At 48.9% G+C, this 14,198-nt stretch overlaps 2 protein-coding genes across 2 annotated transcripts; one reads left to right on the plus strand and one right to left on the minus strand.

Moving 5' to 3' along the window:
- The first annotated feature begins 4,348 nt into the window (after positions 1-4,348).
- On the plus strand, positions 4,349-7,709 carry LOC117844871 (tubulin alpha-3 chain). The gene is made up of 5 exons (XM_034725690.2): positions 4,349-4,604; positions 5,509-5,723; positions 5,823-6,022; positions 6,569-7,077; positions 7,190-7,709. Exons 1-5 carry the CDS (start codon positions 4,492-4,494, stop codon positions 7,503-7,505), a joined length of 1,353 nt encoding a protein of 450 aa, XP_034581581.1. The 5' UTR covers positions 4,349-4,491; the 3' UTR covers positions 7,506-7,709.
- A 4,328-nt stretch (positions 7,710-12,037) lies between these two features.
- LOC117843252 (ethylene-responsive transcription factor ERN1) lies at positions 12,038-13,509 on the minus strand. Its single transcript, XM_034723825.2, has one exon. It carries the CDS (start codon positions 13,317-13,319, stop codon positions 12,366-12,368), a length of 954 nt encoding a protein of 317 aa, XP_034579716.1. The 5' UTR covers positions 13,320-13,509; the 3' UTR covers positions 12,038-12,365.
- Between the last annotated feature and the right edge of the window lie 689 nt (positions 13,510-14,198).

A 14,198-nucleotide genomic window follows, 5' to 3' on the forward strand; every position in this document is an offset into this window, starting at 1 on the left:
CTGTGCAGCGCAAAAGTCTGGACAACCAACCGAATCAGGCCACCGGCGTCGGCTCTGCCATTGCTTCCACCGATAGACTTCCAGAGCAGTCTGCCACCGTGGCCTCTCACTACCCTCTCTAGAGCAACCAGCAGCCGTGGCTCCGCGCTCACCGAGCCCAAAAATGATGGCCTTCTAGCTGCAGGCAAGACCTCAATCCGCAGGAATCAAATTCACTCTCCAAGTCTTTGTAGCTTTTGTGGATGGATGGGGGAGAGAGAGAGAGAGATTGCCATGGGGATGACCGGATGACTAGATGAAGGGATAAAGGGCACAGTGCACTTAAAAAAGAAAGAAAATAGGCCTTTTAGACGCTTTCCTCACTGGCTTTTTACAAAACAGGAGGGGATCCCTTACTAATTACTATATTAAGCAAAACAAAGAGAAAGTATGTACAAAAGAAAAGATATTTAGCGAATGAAAGAAAAATTACAGCAGAGTATGCAACCGTCGTACTTCAATGGGAAAATAGGATTTCTTTGCTAAATAATGATTCAGAGCAAATAAATGCATAAAAATCTCTTTCATCTAGAGGAACGGCATGAATTTGAATTCTGGTTTCATTCTGATTTGTTTCCTAATTTTGTTCAATACTCAATACTATAATATATACTTATAGCAAAGTAGAGAGATTACATATGTAACTCTTTCCGTTATTGCTTTGAGTTAATATTTTTGTACAGGCGCGCATCGCGCGCCAATCTATCTAGCATGGCACTTGGTGAGATACGAAAGTTGACAAGTAGGGCCCATTCTTGCCCCCCTTGTCTCACCATCTCGTATCTCGCGGCTGGCTCACTTGAACTACCATGTGCTGGGCACCTGAAGCTGAAATGCTGAAAGCGAAGCGCCCGCCGCCCGCAGCGATCAGAGCGCCGGTACAGGAATCTCTCACGCAGTCACGCTGCTGATCGCCTCCCTCCCCAGTCCTCACTGATTGCGCTTTGCCTCTGGCCCGGCCGGGGCCCCGGGCCTCATGCATGTCCAGTCACGCCCACCAAACGGAACGCAGCCATCTTTTTGTAATAAGCACCAAGTTGGCGGCGTTAACAATGCGGGATAATCCGCTGGATCATCATCGGGGACGCTGGCCTGGTTTGATGACCTGGACGAATATCATCGAGCTACCAATCTTGGAAGAGAAGTCTGGAGGCGCATGCTGTCGGGTGTCAGCCTGTCTCCACCGCTGGCCGCCTCGCTGTCAGCTGTACTGCACTGCACCCGGTCACTCATTCACTGGCCGGTAGGCAAGCTTGAGGCTCAAGTAGCCGCCATAAGCCTCCATTGAGTACTCCTGCCAGCATCACTGCCCAGACCTCCAGATTTGTGGAGTGACGGTAGTAGCAGGTTACTTCTGGTAGGAAATCGAAACCATTCAGGACCAACGCCTGTCCGCTGGCGACAACGAAAAGCCGTTATGGCGAGCGATCGATCCTGGTCTGGTTACAGTTAAGCGCGCCTCGGGTGTTAGGATACCCCATGCTAAAGTTTAGCACATGTCACATCGGATGTTTGATGCTAATTAGGAGTATTAAACATAGGCTAATTACAAAACTAATTGCACAAATAGAGTCTAATTCATAAGACGAATCTATTAAGCCTAATTAGTCCATGATTTGACAATGTAGTGCTACAGTAACTATTTGCTAATGATGGATTAATTAGGTTTAATAGATTCATCTCGCGAAATAGCATAGGGGTTTTGCAATTAGTTTTATAATTAGTTCATATTTAGTCCTCCTAATTAGCATCCGAACATCCGATGTAACACTGCTAAAGTTTAGCATCCAGTATCAAACACCCGTCGTCGGTCTGACTGCTCCGAACGTTGTCGTTCCACCGGCCCCGAGATCATTCCCGGCTGCCTCGCAGCTGTGCGCGCGCTGGCGACCGCCTACCGGCCGCCATGATACGAGCCGCGCCGCGGACGTCAGGTTCGGCCGCTCGTCTCGTGGCGGCCGGTGGAGACTGGAGAGGTGACCTCGAGACAAACCAATCCAGGAGGCCGCGGTGGTTGGCCACTCGCGATCCGACCCGCGCGGGTCCCCCCGTGAAGTTCCCCCTTCGAGATCGCGAGCCAAAAATATCGCATCCCCGGCCGGCCGGCCCAGCTCCAACCTCCAACAGGAAGCAAAAAAAAATCAACGGGCTTGTGGCGGTCGCGGTCTCGGGGATCCGTCGGCCGGAGCGGCCGAACGATCGCGTGTGGCGGCACGCCGCGCCGGGGACATGAGGCGTCGGGCCGCGTGGAAGTGGAGGCGTGCGTGCTCATAAATGAGCACGCCTAGAAGCGGCCAGGAGTCCAGGACGGCGTGGTCGTCGTGTCACGGGCACTGCGCGCACGCCAGTGCCGTCCATCACGTACCGTCGGCCGTGCGTTCTCTTTGCAGCGGCACGGTTTGGACACCGGAGGAAGTACGTGACAGGATTTGGCATGCGACCACTCGCACCGTACTTTGTAAAAAAGATCAAGTAGCGTGGCGCATTTCGGTTCCAGGCTTGGATTACTCGCCGAGATAGGCCGGGTGACAAGATTAGGCTAGCTAGGGTATGAATGAGTGGTCGCATTTTTCACTTTATGGGTTTTTTAGATCGCTTCCAGTTCAAATTATTCGTGAACCGATCTATGGACCGTCGAGAAGTTCAAACTGGATTCCGAAGTATTCGAATCCAAATCTCGGCGTGGCCGTGACCGTGACCAAACAGCCCAAGTGGGCGAGCTGCTGCTGCTGACCCGGCCGCGCAACCGCCTCCACATGACCCATCTCATCTCAGGCTCTCCGCGGCTGGCACCCCACGTGCCGGCGCTGGCCTGACACCTTGGCGCATGGGCGCGGCGCCCACCCGGCCAGCTCCGGTTGGGTACACCCGGTCCTTGCTTGACGGTGGAACAAAAACACGGCCGGCCCGGCAGCGTACGCGCTGCTGATAAAAAGGCTAGCGACCGGGTAAATTGTCGCGGCATTTTGTCGGGTTAGACCGGCGCACCGTAGATCGGTTCATGGACCCCTGGTGACCTAGCGTCATAGCTCGTCATTTAGACATAGGCAAAAGAAGATCTTCATAGAAGAATGTGTTAGAAAAACGGAAAAACTCCATCCTTATTAGTCACTTGGGAAGCGTGCTACGACAAATAAAAAAGATGGCAAGCGACAGATAAAAAGGGACGGAGAGAGTATACGGTAACAGAGATGCATGCTGTTATGTTTATTTTACTACACTATACCTATCAAGATCTTTATAACATTTTCGGAGTAATAAATGTAACCCTTATTTTCTAGCTACCAGGTGACTCCTAAATTTCGAACACATATTGTTATATTGTTGTACAAGGTTCATTTTGCTCTTATGAACCTACATTGCAAATTACAATAGGGATTTATGTGTGATTGTATGACTTACGGACACATGCACCAAAGATTATTCGAGCCAGTGATGACCGAACTCACTTGGATGAGATGCAAGGGGAAAGATGAAGTTATGTTTTGGGGATTACACCAAGTGTCGTTGTACGGACGATGTAAACGGCTCCGTGCAGTTTTTTTTCTTTGGCACAAAGGCATCATTTTGTCATAGATAAAATAAGTGTTTGTTTAATTCAAGGGTATGCAGCCTCAACATTTACCTTGGTTCGTAAGGATTTTGATTCAGTTCCATTCCTGTGAATGCTTCTTTTTGTTCGAAAAATTAAAATGCAGATATCGTGCTTAGGAAGAATACCGGACGGCTGGCAGTAACAAATCATACAGTATTTGCCTTCTATAAAGGCAGCTGGAGACTGTTCTCCGAAATAAATCATAGCGGCTTAGGAGTGTTTGATACGAGGCGCTAAACTTCAGCAGGTCATATCGGATGTTTGGATACTAATTATAAAGGTCAAACACGAGCTAATTACAAAACTAATTGCACAGATGGAGTCTAATTCGCAAGACGAATCTATTAAAGCTAATTAATCCATCATTAGCAAATAGTTACTGTAGCACCACATTACCAAATTATGAACTAATTAGACTTAATAGATTCATCTCACGAATTAGACTCCATCTGTACAATTAGTTTTGTAATTAGACTATATTTAATAATTTATAATTTGTATTAAACATGCCATATGACAGGTACGGGTATCCAAACACCTCCTCTCCTTTCCTCTTGGTATGTTTAGCAGTTACCCCTGGCGAAGCCGTTTCGTCGACGTGCCGTGGTTTAACGGACGGGACGGGGACGGCCGGCTCACGTGAACAACGCCCACGAGGCCGCGCTGGCTCTTGTAAAAGCAACCGCTCCCTCCCTAGACGCTAGTGCCTCTTTCCTCTCTCCTCCGCCCCTTTTTATCGCCCGATCTCACACATTTTGGAAAGAGGAGAGAGAGAGAACGCCCAGCCAAACAGCCAAGGAAACAAACCGCGGCGAGAGGCGGAGGAGAGGGAGGAAGGAGGGCAGAGGACGAGCAAGATGAGAGAGATCATCAGCATCCACATCGGCCAGGCCGGGATCCAGGTCGGAAACGCCTGCTGGGAGCTCTACTGCCTGGAGCACGGCATCGAGGCCGATGGCACCATGCCCAGGTGAGTGACGATCTCGATCCGCGAGTGCGTTGCTTTTGGTTCCCCAAATTTTTTGCTGCGTGCATCCGCCTCGCGATCTAGGTTCTCGGCTTGGGCCGCCTCGAAAATCTGGCGGTCTCGTTGCATCTCCTCGTTGTTTCCTTCTTCTCGAGAAATCCTTGCTTCGGCGGAGCCAACGATGGGCGGGCGGGTGGGTATGTTAGATTGGATGGTACTGTCATGGCAGTTCCGTGTTCGTGTCTTCCTTTTCGTTCTACTTCTCGTTGCTCCTTGGCTCCTTGTAATGGGTTTTTTTGGGTGGGATATGTTGCGCTTTGTTGGGCGTTGGTACATTTCTTTGCCGGTTGTTGAGAGATTCCCAGCACCGGACGAGATGCGACATTTCCTAATTAAGAGTCTGCCCTAGCATTTTCGGACTATTAGGCCTTTAATTTGGTGCGTTTGTTCTGTTCCTACTAATTAGGCAGGCGTCACAGAGGGGATGCGTTTGGCTTTTGTATAGAGGAGCGCACGTTAACATGTCGTGGGACAAATTGGGTTTCCAACTCCGTAAGACGCAAGATCTGAAGAGTTGAATCTGTGGGGATGCTCAATAAATACTGTAACTGGTTAGCTCTGGTGGATGTCAGCCCATGGATCTCCCTAGATTCAAAATATCTGGTCCATTGTTAAAAGTGCTATGCTTATCTCAGTTTTGCGTAATCTTGTAGCGCCATAGAAAATTGTGCTGATGCTACTGAGAATAGAAATCATGTTGGGGATCCTGAGGAGGCAGGTTACGTAGGCTCTAATTTATCTTTTGGCGCATATGCCAATGACTCTTGATTACATTAACTGAGTTAACTGATTTATAAGTTCTTACTGTGCGGTTTTTTTAACGCTGTATTGTTTGATTGTGATGCAGTGATACCTCGGTTGGCGTTGCACATGATGCCTTCAACACTTTCTTCAGCGAGACTGGTTCTGGCAAGCATGTGCCGAGGGCCATCTTTGTCGACCTTGAGCCCACTGTCATTGATGAGGTGCGCACTGGCTCATACCGCCAGCTCTTCCACCCAGAGCAGCTCATCTCCGGGAAGGAGGATGCGGCTAACAACTTTGCCCGTGGCCACTACACCGGTAATTCACATTGTGCCTTTGTGAATATGTAATAGGAGTGAGTCTTGTGCTTCTGCGACTGCGGATATGTTCGATTCTAATTATGTTTGTGGAATGCAGTCGGAAAGGAGATTGTCGATCTATGCCTGGATCGCGTGCGCAAGCTGGCAGACAATTGCACTGGGCTGCAGGGATTCTTGGTGTTCAATGCTGTTGGTGGTGGTACTGGCTCTGGACTTGGTTCACTGCTGCTGGAGCGCCTCTCAGTTGATTACGGCAAGAAGTCCAAGCTTGGGTTCACCATTTATCCTTCCCCACAGGTATGGCCTTTCCAAGAGGAGGTTGACTTAAGTATCTGAGAAATTGATAAAATCAAGTAGGTCTTGAATCTCTATTGGGCAATTTGCTTAGACTTGTATATAATTAATATCCTTGCGAACCCATGCTAAGATATGGATCATGTAACTTGGCAGCGCTGTTATTGCCTTCTGAATTGCACAGATACACTGGTTATTGGATCAGCCTAGCATTAATTAAATCATGTGTGGACTAAACGAGCAACTGTTGTAGACTTCTGGAGTTCTGGTTAGTGAGGATCTTCCTTTATATGGTTAAGACCATGATAGCACAACTGTCACAGGCTACAGGCTTTCTTTATTAGTGTCCCTATAAATCATGCACTGCACATGAGCCAACATTATCCTATAGTGCTTCTCCCTCCTGTCCATTTGATTGTGGGCCATTTAGTTTGTTCATGTGAGTCTGCATCTTAGCTGTTGTGGGGGACAGTGGGTAGAGATGTTGTTTAATGATTTTGGGTATGGTCCATCGTTTAACTTTTCATCTAATGCCACTCTGGATTGCAGGTGTCAACAGCTGTCGTAGAGCCATACAACAGTGTCCTCTCTACCCACTCCTTGCTTGAGCACACAGATGTTGCAGTCCTCCTGGACAACGAGGCTATCTATGACATATGCCGGAGGTCCCTTGACATTGAAAGGCCAACCTACACCAACTTGAACAGGCTGATCTCACAGATCATATCTTCGCTTACCACCTCCCTGAGGTTTGATGGTGCTATCAACGTGGATGTTACTGAGTTCCAGACCAACCTTGTTCCATACCCACGTATCCATTTCATGCTTTCATCATATGCCCCTGTAATCTCTGCCGAGAAGGCCTACCATGAGCAGCTCTCTGTGCCTGAAATCACCAATGCTGTCTTTGAGCCCTCAAGCATGATGGCCAAGTGTGACCCAAGGCATGGGAAGTACATGGCTTGCTGCTTGATGTACCGTGGTGATGTTGTTCCCAAGGATGTCAATGCTGCAGTTGCAACCATCAAGACCAAGAGAACTGTCCAGTTTGTGGACTGGTAAGCTGTCTCCGTCACAATTTTAGTTAGTTGCACTTATTTGATGATGTCACAAGCACCTGTCCACTTGATTGGCCATGCTAACTAACCAAACTGTGGTGCCGCCATACAGGTGCCCCACTGGGTTCAAGTGTGGTATCAACTACCAGCCACCATCTGTTGTCCCTGGAGGCGACCTGGCAAAGGTCCAGCGTGCAGTGTGCATGATCAGCAACAACACTGCCGTCGCCGAGGTGTTCTCACGCATTGACCACAAGTTCGACCTGATGTACGCCAAGCGCGCCTTCGTGCACTGGTACGTCGGTGAGGGTATGGAGGAAGGCGAGTTCTCGGAGGCCCGTGAGGACTTGGCCGCGCTCGAGAAGGACTACGAGGAGGTCGGCGCAGAGGGCGCGGACGACGAAGGTGACGATGGAGAAGACTATTGAGTAGCTGGTTAATAAGTAGTTCGCTGGTGGTTAATGGTTGGGTTGTTGGGTATACTCTGTATGGTTCCATTCCATTGCGTACTGCTGCCGTGTGTGTTTCCATTTTGTATTATGTGGTATAAATTGTTCGTAGCGCCTGGTTGGCCATGATTGTTCATATCGTCTTGCTTTGGTTTGCAATGCTATTCGATGAATTTCGGTGTATATCAGTATATGGCATTCTGTTGCAAGTGTTCTGTGCTCTCAACCATTGGGGAGGAGTTTGATCTGCCCCGCGGCGTGTTGTCAGGTGGATATCAACCAATGCAGGATATGGTTTGCAGGTTGCTCATAGATGCCTGATGCTACGATCACTGACCATCAGTCACCAATGCATTTGAGGTGGGCATGGTGTGTCTGAGCTGCTTGAGCCATACGCTCAGGGTATGATGGCATGTGGAGATCGCCGTGCTCGTCTGGCACATCCGGCAAGCGCTGGTCGCGCACATTCCCCCGGTTTGTCCAGACTTGGTGTCGCGACTCGCGATGCAAGAGGGATGATAGGTGAGACAGCTTGGAAAGTGTTTAGATCTGTGCACGAGAGCCCCGCGACCTGGTGCCAGTCGATGTGGGTTGGTTGGTTTGGCATCTGGTAGGTTTGGTGGCCTCATGACGCTTTAACTTGGGATGTCTCGTTCAGGATCTCAGAATTATGATGTGTCGAAGAAGCGTAAGGCCGGGTAAAAGTTGGAACTCACCCGACGAGCGTGAGTGTGTGACCCTGGAGTTTCATTATCGAAAAAATTATCTGGCGGACTTCCTGACCCGCCATGGATTCAGGCCAGGTAGGCAGCATCATTGAAGTACTACCATCTGGAGTAAGAGTCGGTAGGTTTTCTGCAGATCAGCAGATGTGCGTCCCAGTAGCTATGACTCCACTGGAGCAGAAGCAAACTGAGCCCAACCCGGCAGCCCCAAGAAAAAAGGTTTGGGCTGGGAAATTGGGTTGCCGGCAAGGCCTTGTTGCGTGACCAGACTCCGGCCCAAAGAGGTGGCATTACAATCACCTCCAAATAACGTAGCTTAGCTGCTCTCCAAAACAAAAATTAAAAAAAAATAACGTAGCTTAGCTAGCTTGCTGACTGACGATGCCATGGTTACAAAAGATGCCATGGTTTGATTTGATGACAACAATGGAGCCGTTGCCGAAGATGGATCCACTCGAGCAAGGGCACAGGCCGCCACTCAGTTTTTCTAATTTCAATGGGCATAAAGCTTATCTAGTAAAGTTATAAAGGCACACATTTTTTCCAACTAGATCCGGCAGCTATGGTGTCACGGAGGAATTGCCACAAAGACGAACATCCAATGTGTTGGGGGTTGTCGGATGGGAGAGAATTTCCCGCATATTATTGGATGCATGGACAGAAGTTCCCACCGTTGCGTGAGCGCTGACACTACGAAAACTGACACCGCCCATGCAGCAACTTGCATTGCGTTGGTTAGAGCAACTGTTCCGTTCGTTGCCATTTTGTTCCCTCCTCCGGCATGTTTAAACTAGCAAAGCATAAGTAGCCAGGGGGGATCAACTGCATCTGCCGCCTGCCGATAACACGGCCGAGTCACTCACATGGAGGAGTTCTGATGCTTTTGCCCACCCTGCTGATTCCTGATCCCTGAATATTATCGCGTGTCCAGGAGTTCCGGGACCCATTGCTCACCTGCTCCGCTAAAAAAAGTTGCAAAAAAAGAAAGAAAAAATGGCTCTCCCCTCCTTGTCCTCGCATTCCCGTTTGTTTCTGCCGCTGTCGCGAGCGCTCAGCACAAACTTTCTCTGCTCAGCTCTCGTGCAGGCTGGAGTTGAAGTGTTGAACCATCGTCCGCGAGCTGCAACCGAGCCAAAAACCGGGATCGATGGGATCGGACTCCGTTGGACGGGCTCGATTGGAAGTGAAAGGTGATTGGGGGGGGGGCCCGCGACGACAAAAGCTTGGTAAATGTGCCGACACCTGGCAGCGCGGCGGCATGTTTGGCTCAAATTTGAGCGCTCCAACCCCAACAAGGCAGGCTCGGGCTTATATAACTTGGGCCCCAGAGAACGCGCCATAACCTGCATTGATCGTGCACCAATCCTCGAGGGAAGTTCGTTTAGCGAGTTCTTGGATTTCCCCGTTGGAGGGACATATCCAAATCTTAATTTTTTTTACGGGAACGCCAGGGAAGGCCCTACCCGATTTTTGTTATATATAAAAAGGAATATGTACAGTTTACAAGGCTTCAGGCTCAAGGTAAAAAGAGAGAGTTCACAAGAGGCTACTCAGCCAAATATTAATCTTCTGACTAATGGAAGGTTTTGCCCTAAGGGTAACCTTTTCTAGCTCCGCTACAAAAACAAGCTCTCCAGCAGCTGAATGATAGAGTACCACCATCAAAGATTATGCTGTTCCTGTGACACCATAAGGCCCATGACGCAATTATCACAATCTCCCTAAAAAATACTGGATGCAAACCTCTCCCGTGCTCTGTCAAGAGGTTGGAGGCTGAGGTCCCATTGAATGTCCAAATGTCCAAATACAGCGAACAGGCCTGGCTGAAAAGGACAGTAAAAGAATAAGTGACTGATTGTCTCCTCTACATTCCCAATGCACAAAACACAGTTGTAGCTATCCAAGTACATGTTCCTTCCATGTAGGAGGTTTCTGATGTTAAGCTTATCACGAAGGAGGAGCCAGAAGAAGAACTTGTGTTTGTTTTGAACCCTAGACTTCCACATCTATTTGAAGAGAGGGGAGGCCCGTATAGAACCCTGGAGGCTTTTGTAAGCTGTTTTGCTTGTAAAGACTGCAGATCCCCAAATATAAGTCCAGACATCATTTTGCAAATCCCCCATGTGCAATTGGTCTAAAAGCTGCTGAAGTTCAGTCAGTTGGGCAGCAGCAATCTGAGCTATTGTCGGAGGCGATAAACTTTCTCACCGAAATAGAATTTCTCTTTGAGAAAGAGGAAAGCTGCGGAAATCTCCATTTGAGCACACCTAAGTCTTAGAGATCACTCCAGAAGGCAACTGAGTTTCCTTTCTGAGCATTGCAAGTAGCTATCATGGAGAGGTTTTGCGCCAGAGATATGATGTCCTTCCACCAAAAGGATCCAACATTCTGCCTTTCAAGGGGGAGTACCATTCTTATACAACCACTGCCATGTGAGATGCACCCAGGGTATGTCCACTTTATTATAAAATTTGTGAAGAAATTTGAGGAGAAGCGTAGTGTTGTCAGTCCTTACTCCTTAGGTTGATAATGCCAAGACCACCATCTTCTTTGCTCCTGCAAGCATGCTCCAAGCCACCAAGCAACCACCCTTTTTGTCAGATCACCACCATTCCAGAGGACATGTTTCTAGTACTTGTCAATTTTGTCCAAGATTTCCACAGGTATCTTTAGAGCACACATGTAGAAGGTGAGCATAACTGAGTATATAGAATTTACAAGAATTAACCTACCAGCATAAGATAGCATCCTTGATGTACCCATGAGGTGCTTTTCCATACGTTCAAGGATAGGCATGAAATCCACTACCGAGGTCCGAGTGGTTCCAAGAGGAAGACCGAGATAAGTGAAGAGCATGCTTCCAAGCTTACAACCTAAGGTTTCTGTTAACTCTGGCCATTATTTTGATTCCTCCACATTAATGGGTACCAGGATAGATTTGTGGAAATTTACCTTGAGACCAGTGGAAGTGGCAAACGTATGAACTTTTTTGTATATAAGATTCAAATCTTAACTTTGAAATACCAATCTCATTTGATTAGTTTTGGACGAAAAATTCATACTACTTCGACCTTCTTTAGCAAGGCTCTACTTGGCTTTGGCTCCAGCTCTTTGCTACAGTGATCGATACTGTGCAACACCATTTTGAGCTGTAGCGTGAAACCAAAACGCAAAACGAGGAGTAAAATGGACTAAGGAGAAGATAAAGTCGGTGAAGCAAGTTTATTGGACTTCACCGGCTTCATGCTACAGTGATGAACAATACATGAAAAGTGCTAGAGCTGTAACCGAAGCCACGCCAAATGCACCCTTAGAATCTTAGCGTACAGGTAATCTGACGAGAAACTGATCCCTCGTCTACAGCCACAAGGCAATCAGCTAAATGCCTGTGAAAATTGGCAAGTTTTGAGCAACACATATCCATTGAAATGGGATAGAAATTGAAATATAAACTCCATTCCGCTTATATACCAGTGATGACTGACGACTACCTCTTCTCCACACTCCATTTTTATGTACTTAAAAAAATTGAATGGAGGTTCTTCAAAAAGAAATTGAAATGCAGAAAAGAATTTGAATGAAGAAGTCTCAGACGAAAATTTCTTTTTTTTTAGACGAAAAGTTTCTGCTACTGAAAATCTTCAGCAAATTCGAGTGCCGGAAATTTGCGCAAGATTTGAGCAACACTGGCGATCTAATCGACCGTCCTGATCAAATGTTCGTGGAAAAGGGAAGAAATAAAAATTTCTTCACCTAGAGATATTAGATCCAGAGGATCGAACTACACCGAATTTATCTCCACAAAGGGTACACCAAAAGAATTGAATTCCGAGATCAGGTGCCATTATGCAGCTCAAGAAGAGATACTACATCCTGAAAATTGGAATGCACAATGACTTGCTTTGCCACACGGCAAAATTCGAAGCATTTTCGCACAAAAATGCATCCACTGGCTACAACGAGTAGGATCCTCGATCTTCGTCTTCCTCTTTACACCGCGCACGCACACATACACCTGACACCTGTTACTTCCCCGACAATGGCCAACATCCAGGAGGCGAAAGAGCAAGAACGACGACGCACGCACGCAGTTGAGGTGAGGCTAGCTACTAGCTCAGTGGCAGAGCGGCGAGAGATCCCAGAGCGGGTCGCAGGCGGAGGCGTCGAGCACCCGGTCGAAATACTCCTGCAGGCCGTTCATGGCGTACAGCGACGCCGAGATGCGCCGCTCCACCTTGATCCGCTCGAACTCCGCCATTTCGCCCGGCGCCGCGGTGGCGACCGGCTCCTCTTCCACGGGTGCGGCTGGGACGGCGGTGTCGACAGCGGCGAAGCTGTCCAGAGCCGGGAACTGGCCGAACGCCGAGTCGAACATCCAAGAATCGAACTCTTCGGCGCCCACGGCGGCGAACTCCGGCCGGTACACCTCACTGGCGTCCAGCGCGCCGCCGCCGCCATTTAGCACGGCGTCGTCGCAGCTGACTGCGCTGCTGGAGCTGCTGCTGCTGCTGCTAGAGCCACCACAAGCACTATTCGTGCTATTACTATTATTATTGCTATTGCTATTGCTATTGCTATTGCTATTGCTCGTGGTGGGAGCAGGGGAGATCGCCGCCTTCTTCTTCGAGATGGCGGCGGCGGCGGCCGAGGAGGAGCTCGCCGCGGCGGCCTTGGCCTTCTTGACCTTCTTGTGGTGGAGGAGGCCGCGGATGCGGACGGCGAGCGGGCAGTCCGGGGAGATGCGGGGCGCGAAGTTGGTGCGGGCTTCGTTGCCGCGGAGGAGGCGGGCGGCCTCGTCGTAGGCCTTGGCGGCGGCCTCGGCGGTCTCGAAGGTGCCGAGCCACATGCGGATCTTCTGCGTGGTGTCCTTGATCTCGGCCACCCACCGCCCCGACGGCCGCTGCCGGACGCCGACGAACTTGCTGTGGTTGTTGCTGCCCTTCTTCCGGCCCCGCGGCTTGGACGGCTTGGCCTGCGCCGCCGCCTCCTGCTGGTAGTAGTAGTAGTAGTAGCTGCTGTAATCCTCGAGCTGGAACCCTGATGACTGTGGCTGGAAGTGGAGCTCCATTGGAGGCTTTCTTGGTGTTCGAGCTGATGGTTGGAGTGGTTGGAGGGGAGAGGAGGAAGACAGGTGTCGATCTGCCGGGTGCTTGCTCTGCTTTGGTTTTGGTGGTGAGCAGCTGAGCACAAGGGGAGAGGATTTATAGAGGATTTCAGGTCACTTGGCAATGGAGCCCTGTGGGGTTACTGTCATGGGCTGGTCAAATGCTGGTCTGCCTATGATCATGTGAAGTGAGTGTTTGGGGGATAAGGCATCTTGTTGGGTTCTTTTTGTCCTTTCAGTTTGTTTTTCGGCTTTGCCCTTATGCATTGTCACTGAGCAAACAAAGCTAAGCTGGTGTTCTTTCCATGATTATTTTTTTTAACTAAGTTTGTGCTATTGCTGGATCAACAAATCGGTGAGCTTGCAGCCTTAGTGCATCACCACTCACCACTATTTGACCTTTTGGCATTTTCTTTCATTACTATATATCATAAGAAAGATAATCATTTTACTTTTGACTCAGTACAGTGGAAATTCCTTTTTCAATGTCTCAAAGGGTTCATGCCTGCAGGCTGCAGGCAGCAAGCACACTAGAGTTCAGCAAGTACATGCTCCCCACTACAATGCCAAGCACCGAGTAAAACTTGGAAGCAGGGGTCAGAGGGTCTACTTCATCTAGTAACTTAAATTACCATGTCTACACCTGCATGCATTACCTTAACCGAAATTTTTAGGACACTGATTGGACTAGTTCTTCCATAATTCGCGGTTATCCCTCTGGTCAAGCTACTTACATGAGACCGGGTCCGAATTGCACCATAACCCGCCACATGGCAGCATTAGAGAGAATGGCGACGAGCAATTAGGATACAAAGTAGAAACGGCTAAACATCACCTTTTCAT

Source organism: Setaria viridis, chromosome 2, assembly GCF_005286985.2.
Source record: "Setaria viridis chromosome 2, Setaria_viridis_v4.0, whole genome shotgun sequence".
NCBI classification, from domain to species: Eukaryota; Viridiplantae; Streptophyta; class Magnoliopsida; order Poales; family Poaceae; genus Setaria; species Setaria viridis.

What these genes read in the sequence shown, in the direction of transcription:
- LOC117843252 (XM_034723825.2), bottom strand. Translation starts at nt 13,319, where the DNA reads ATGGAGCTCCACTTCCAGCCACAGTCATCAGGGTTCCAGCTCGAGGAT.
- LOC117844871 (XM_034725690.2), top strand. Translation starts at nt 4,492, where the DNA reads ATGAGAGAGATCATCAGCATCCACATCGGCCAGGCCGGGATCCAGGTC. An exon ending in TGCCCGTGGCCACTACACCG is followed by an intron (nt 5,724 to 5,822) that starts GTAATTCACATT and finishes TGTGGAATGCAG; the next exon opens with TCGGAAAGGAGATTGTCGAT. An exon ending in CCATTTATCCTTCCCCACAG is followed by an intron (nt 6,023 to 6,568) that starts GTATGGCCTTTC and finishes TCTGGATTGCAG; the next exon opens with GTGTCAACAGCTGTCGTAGA.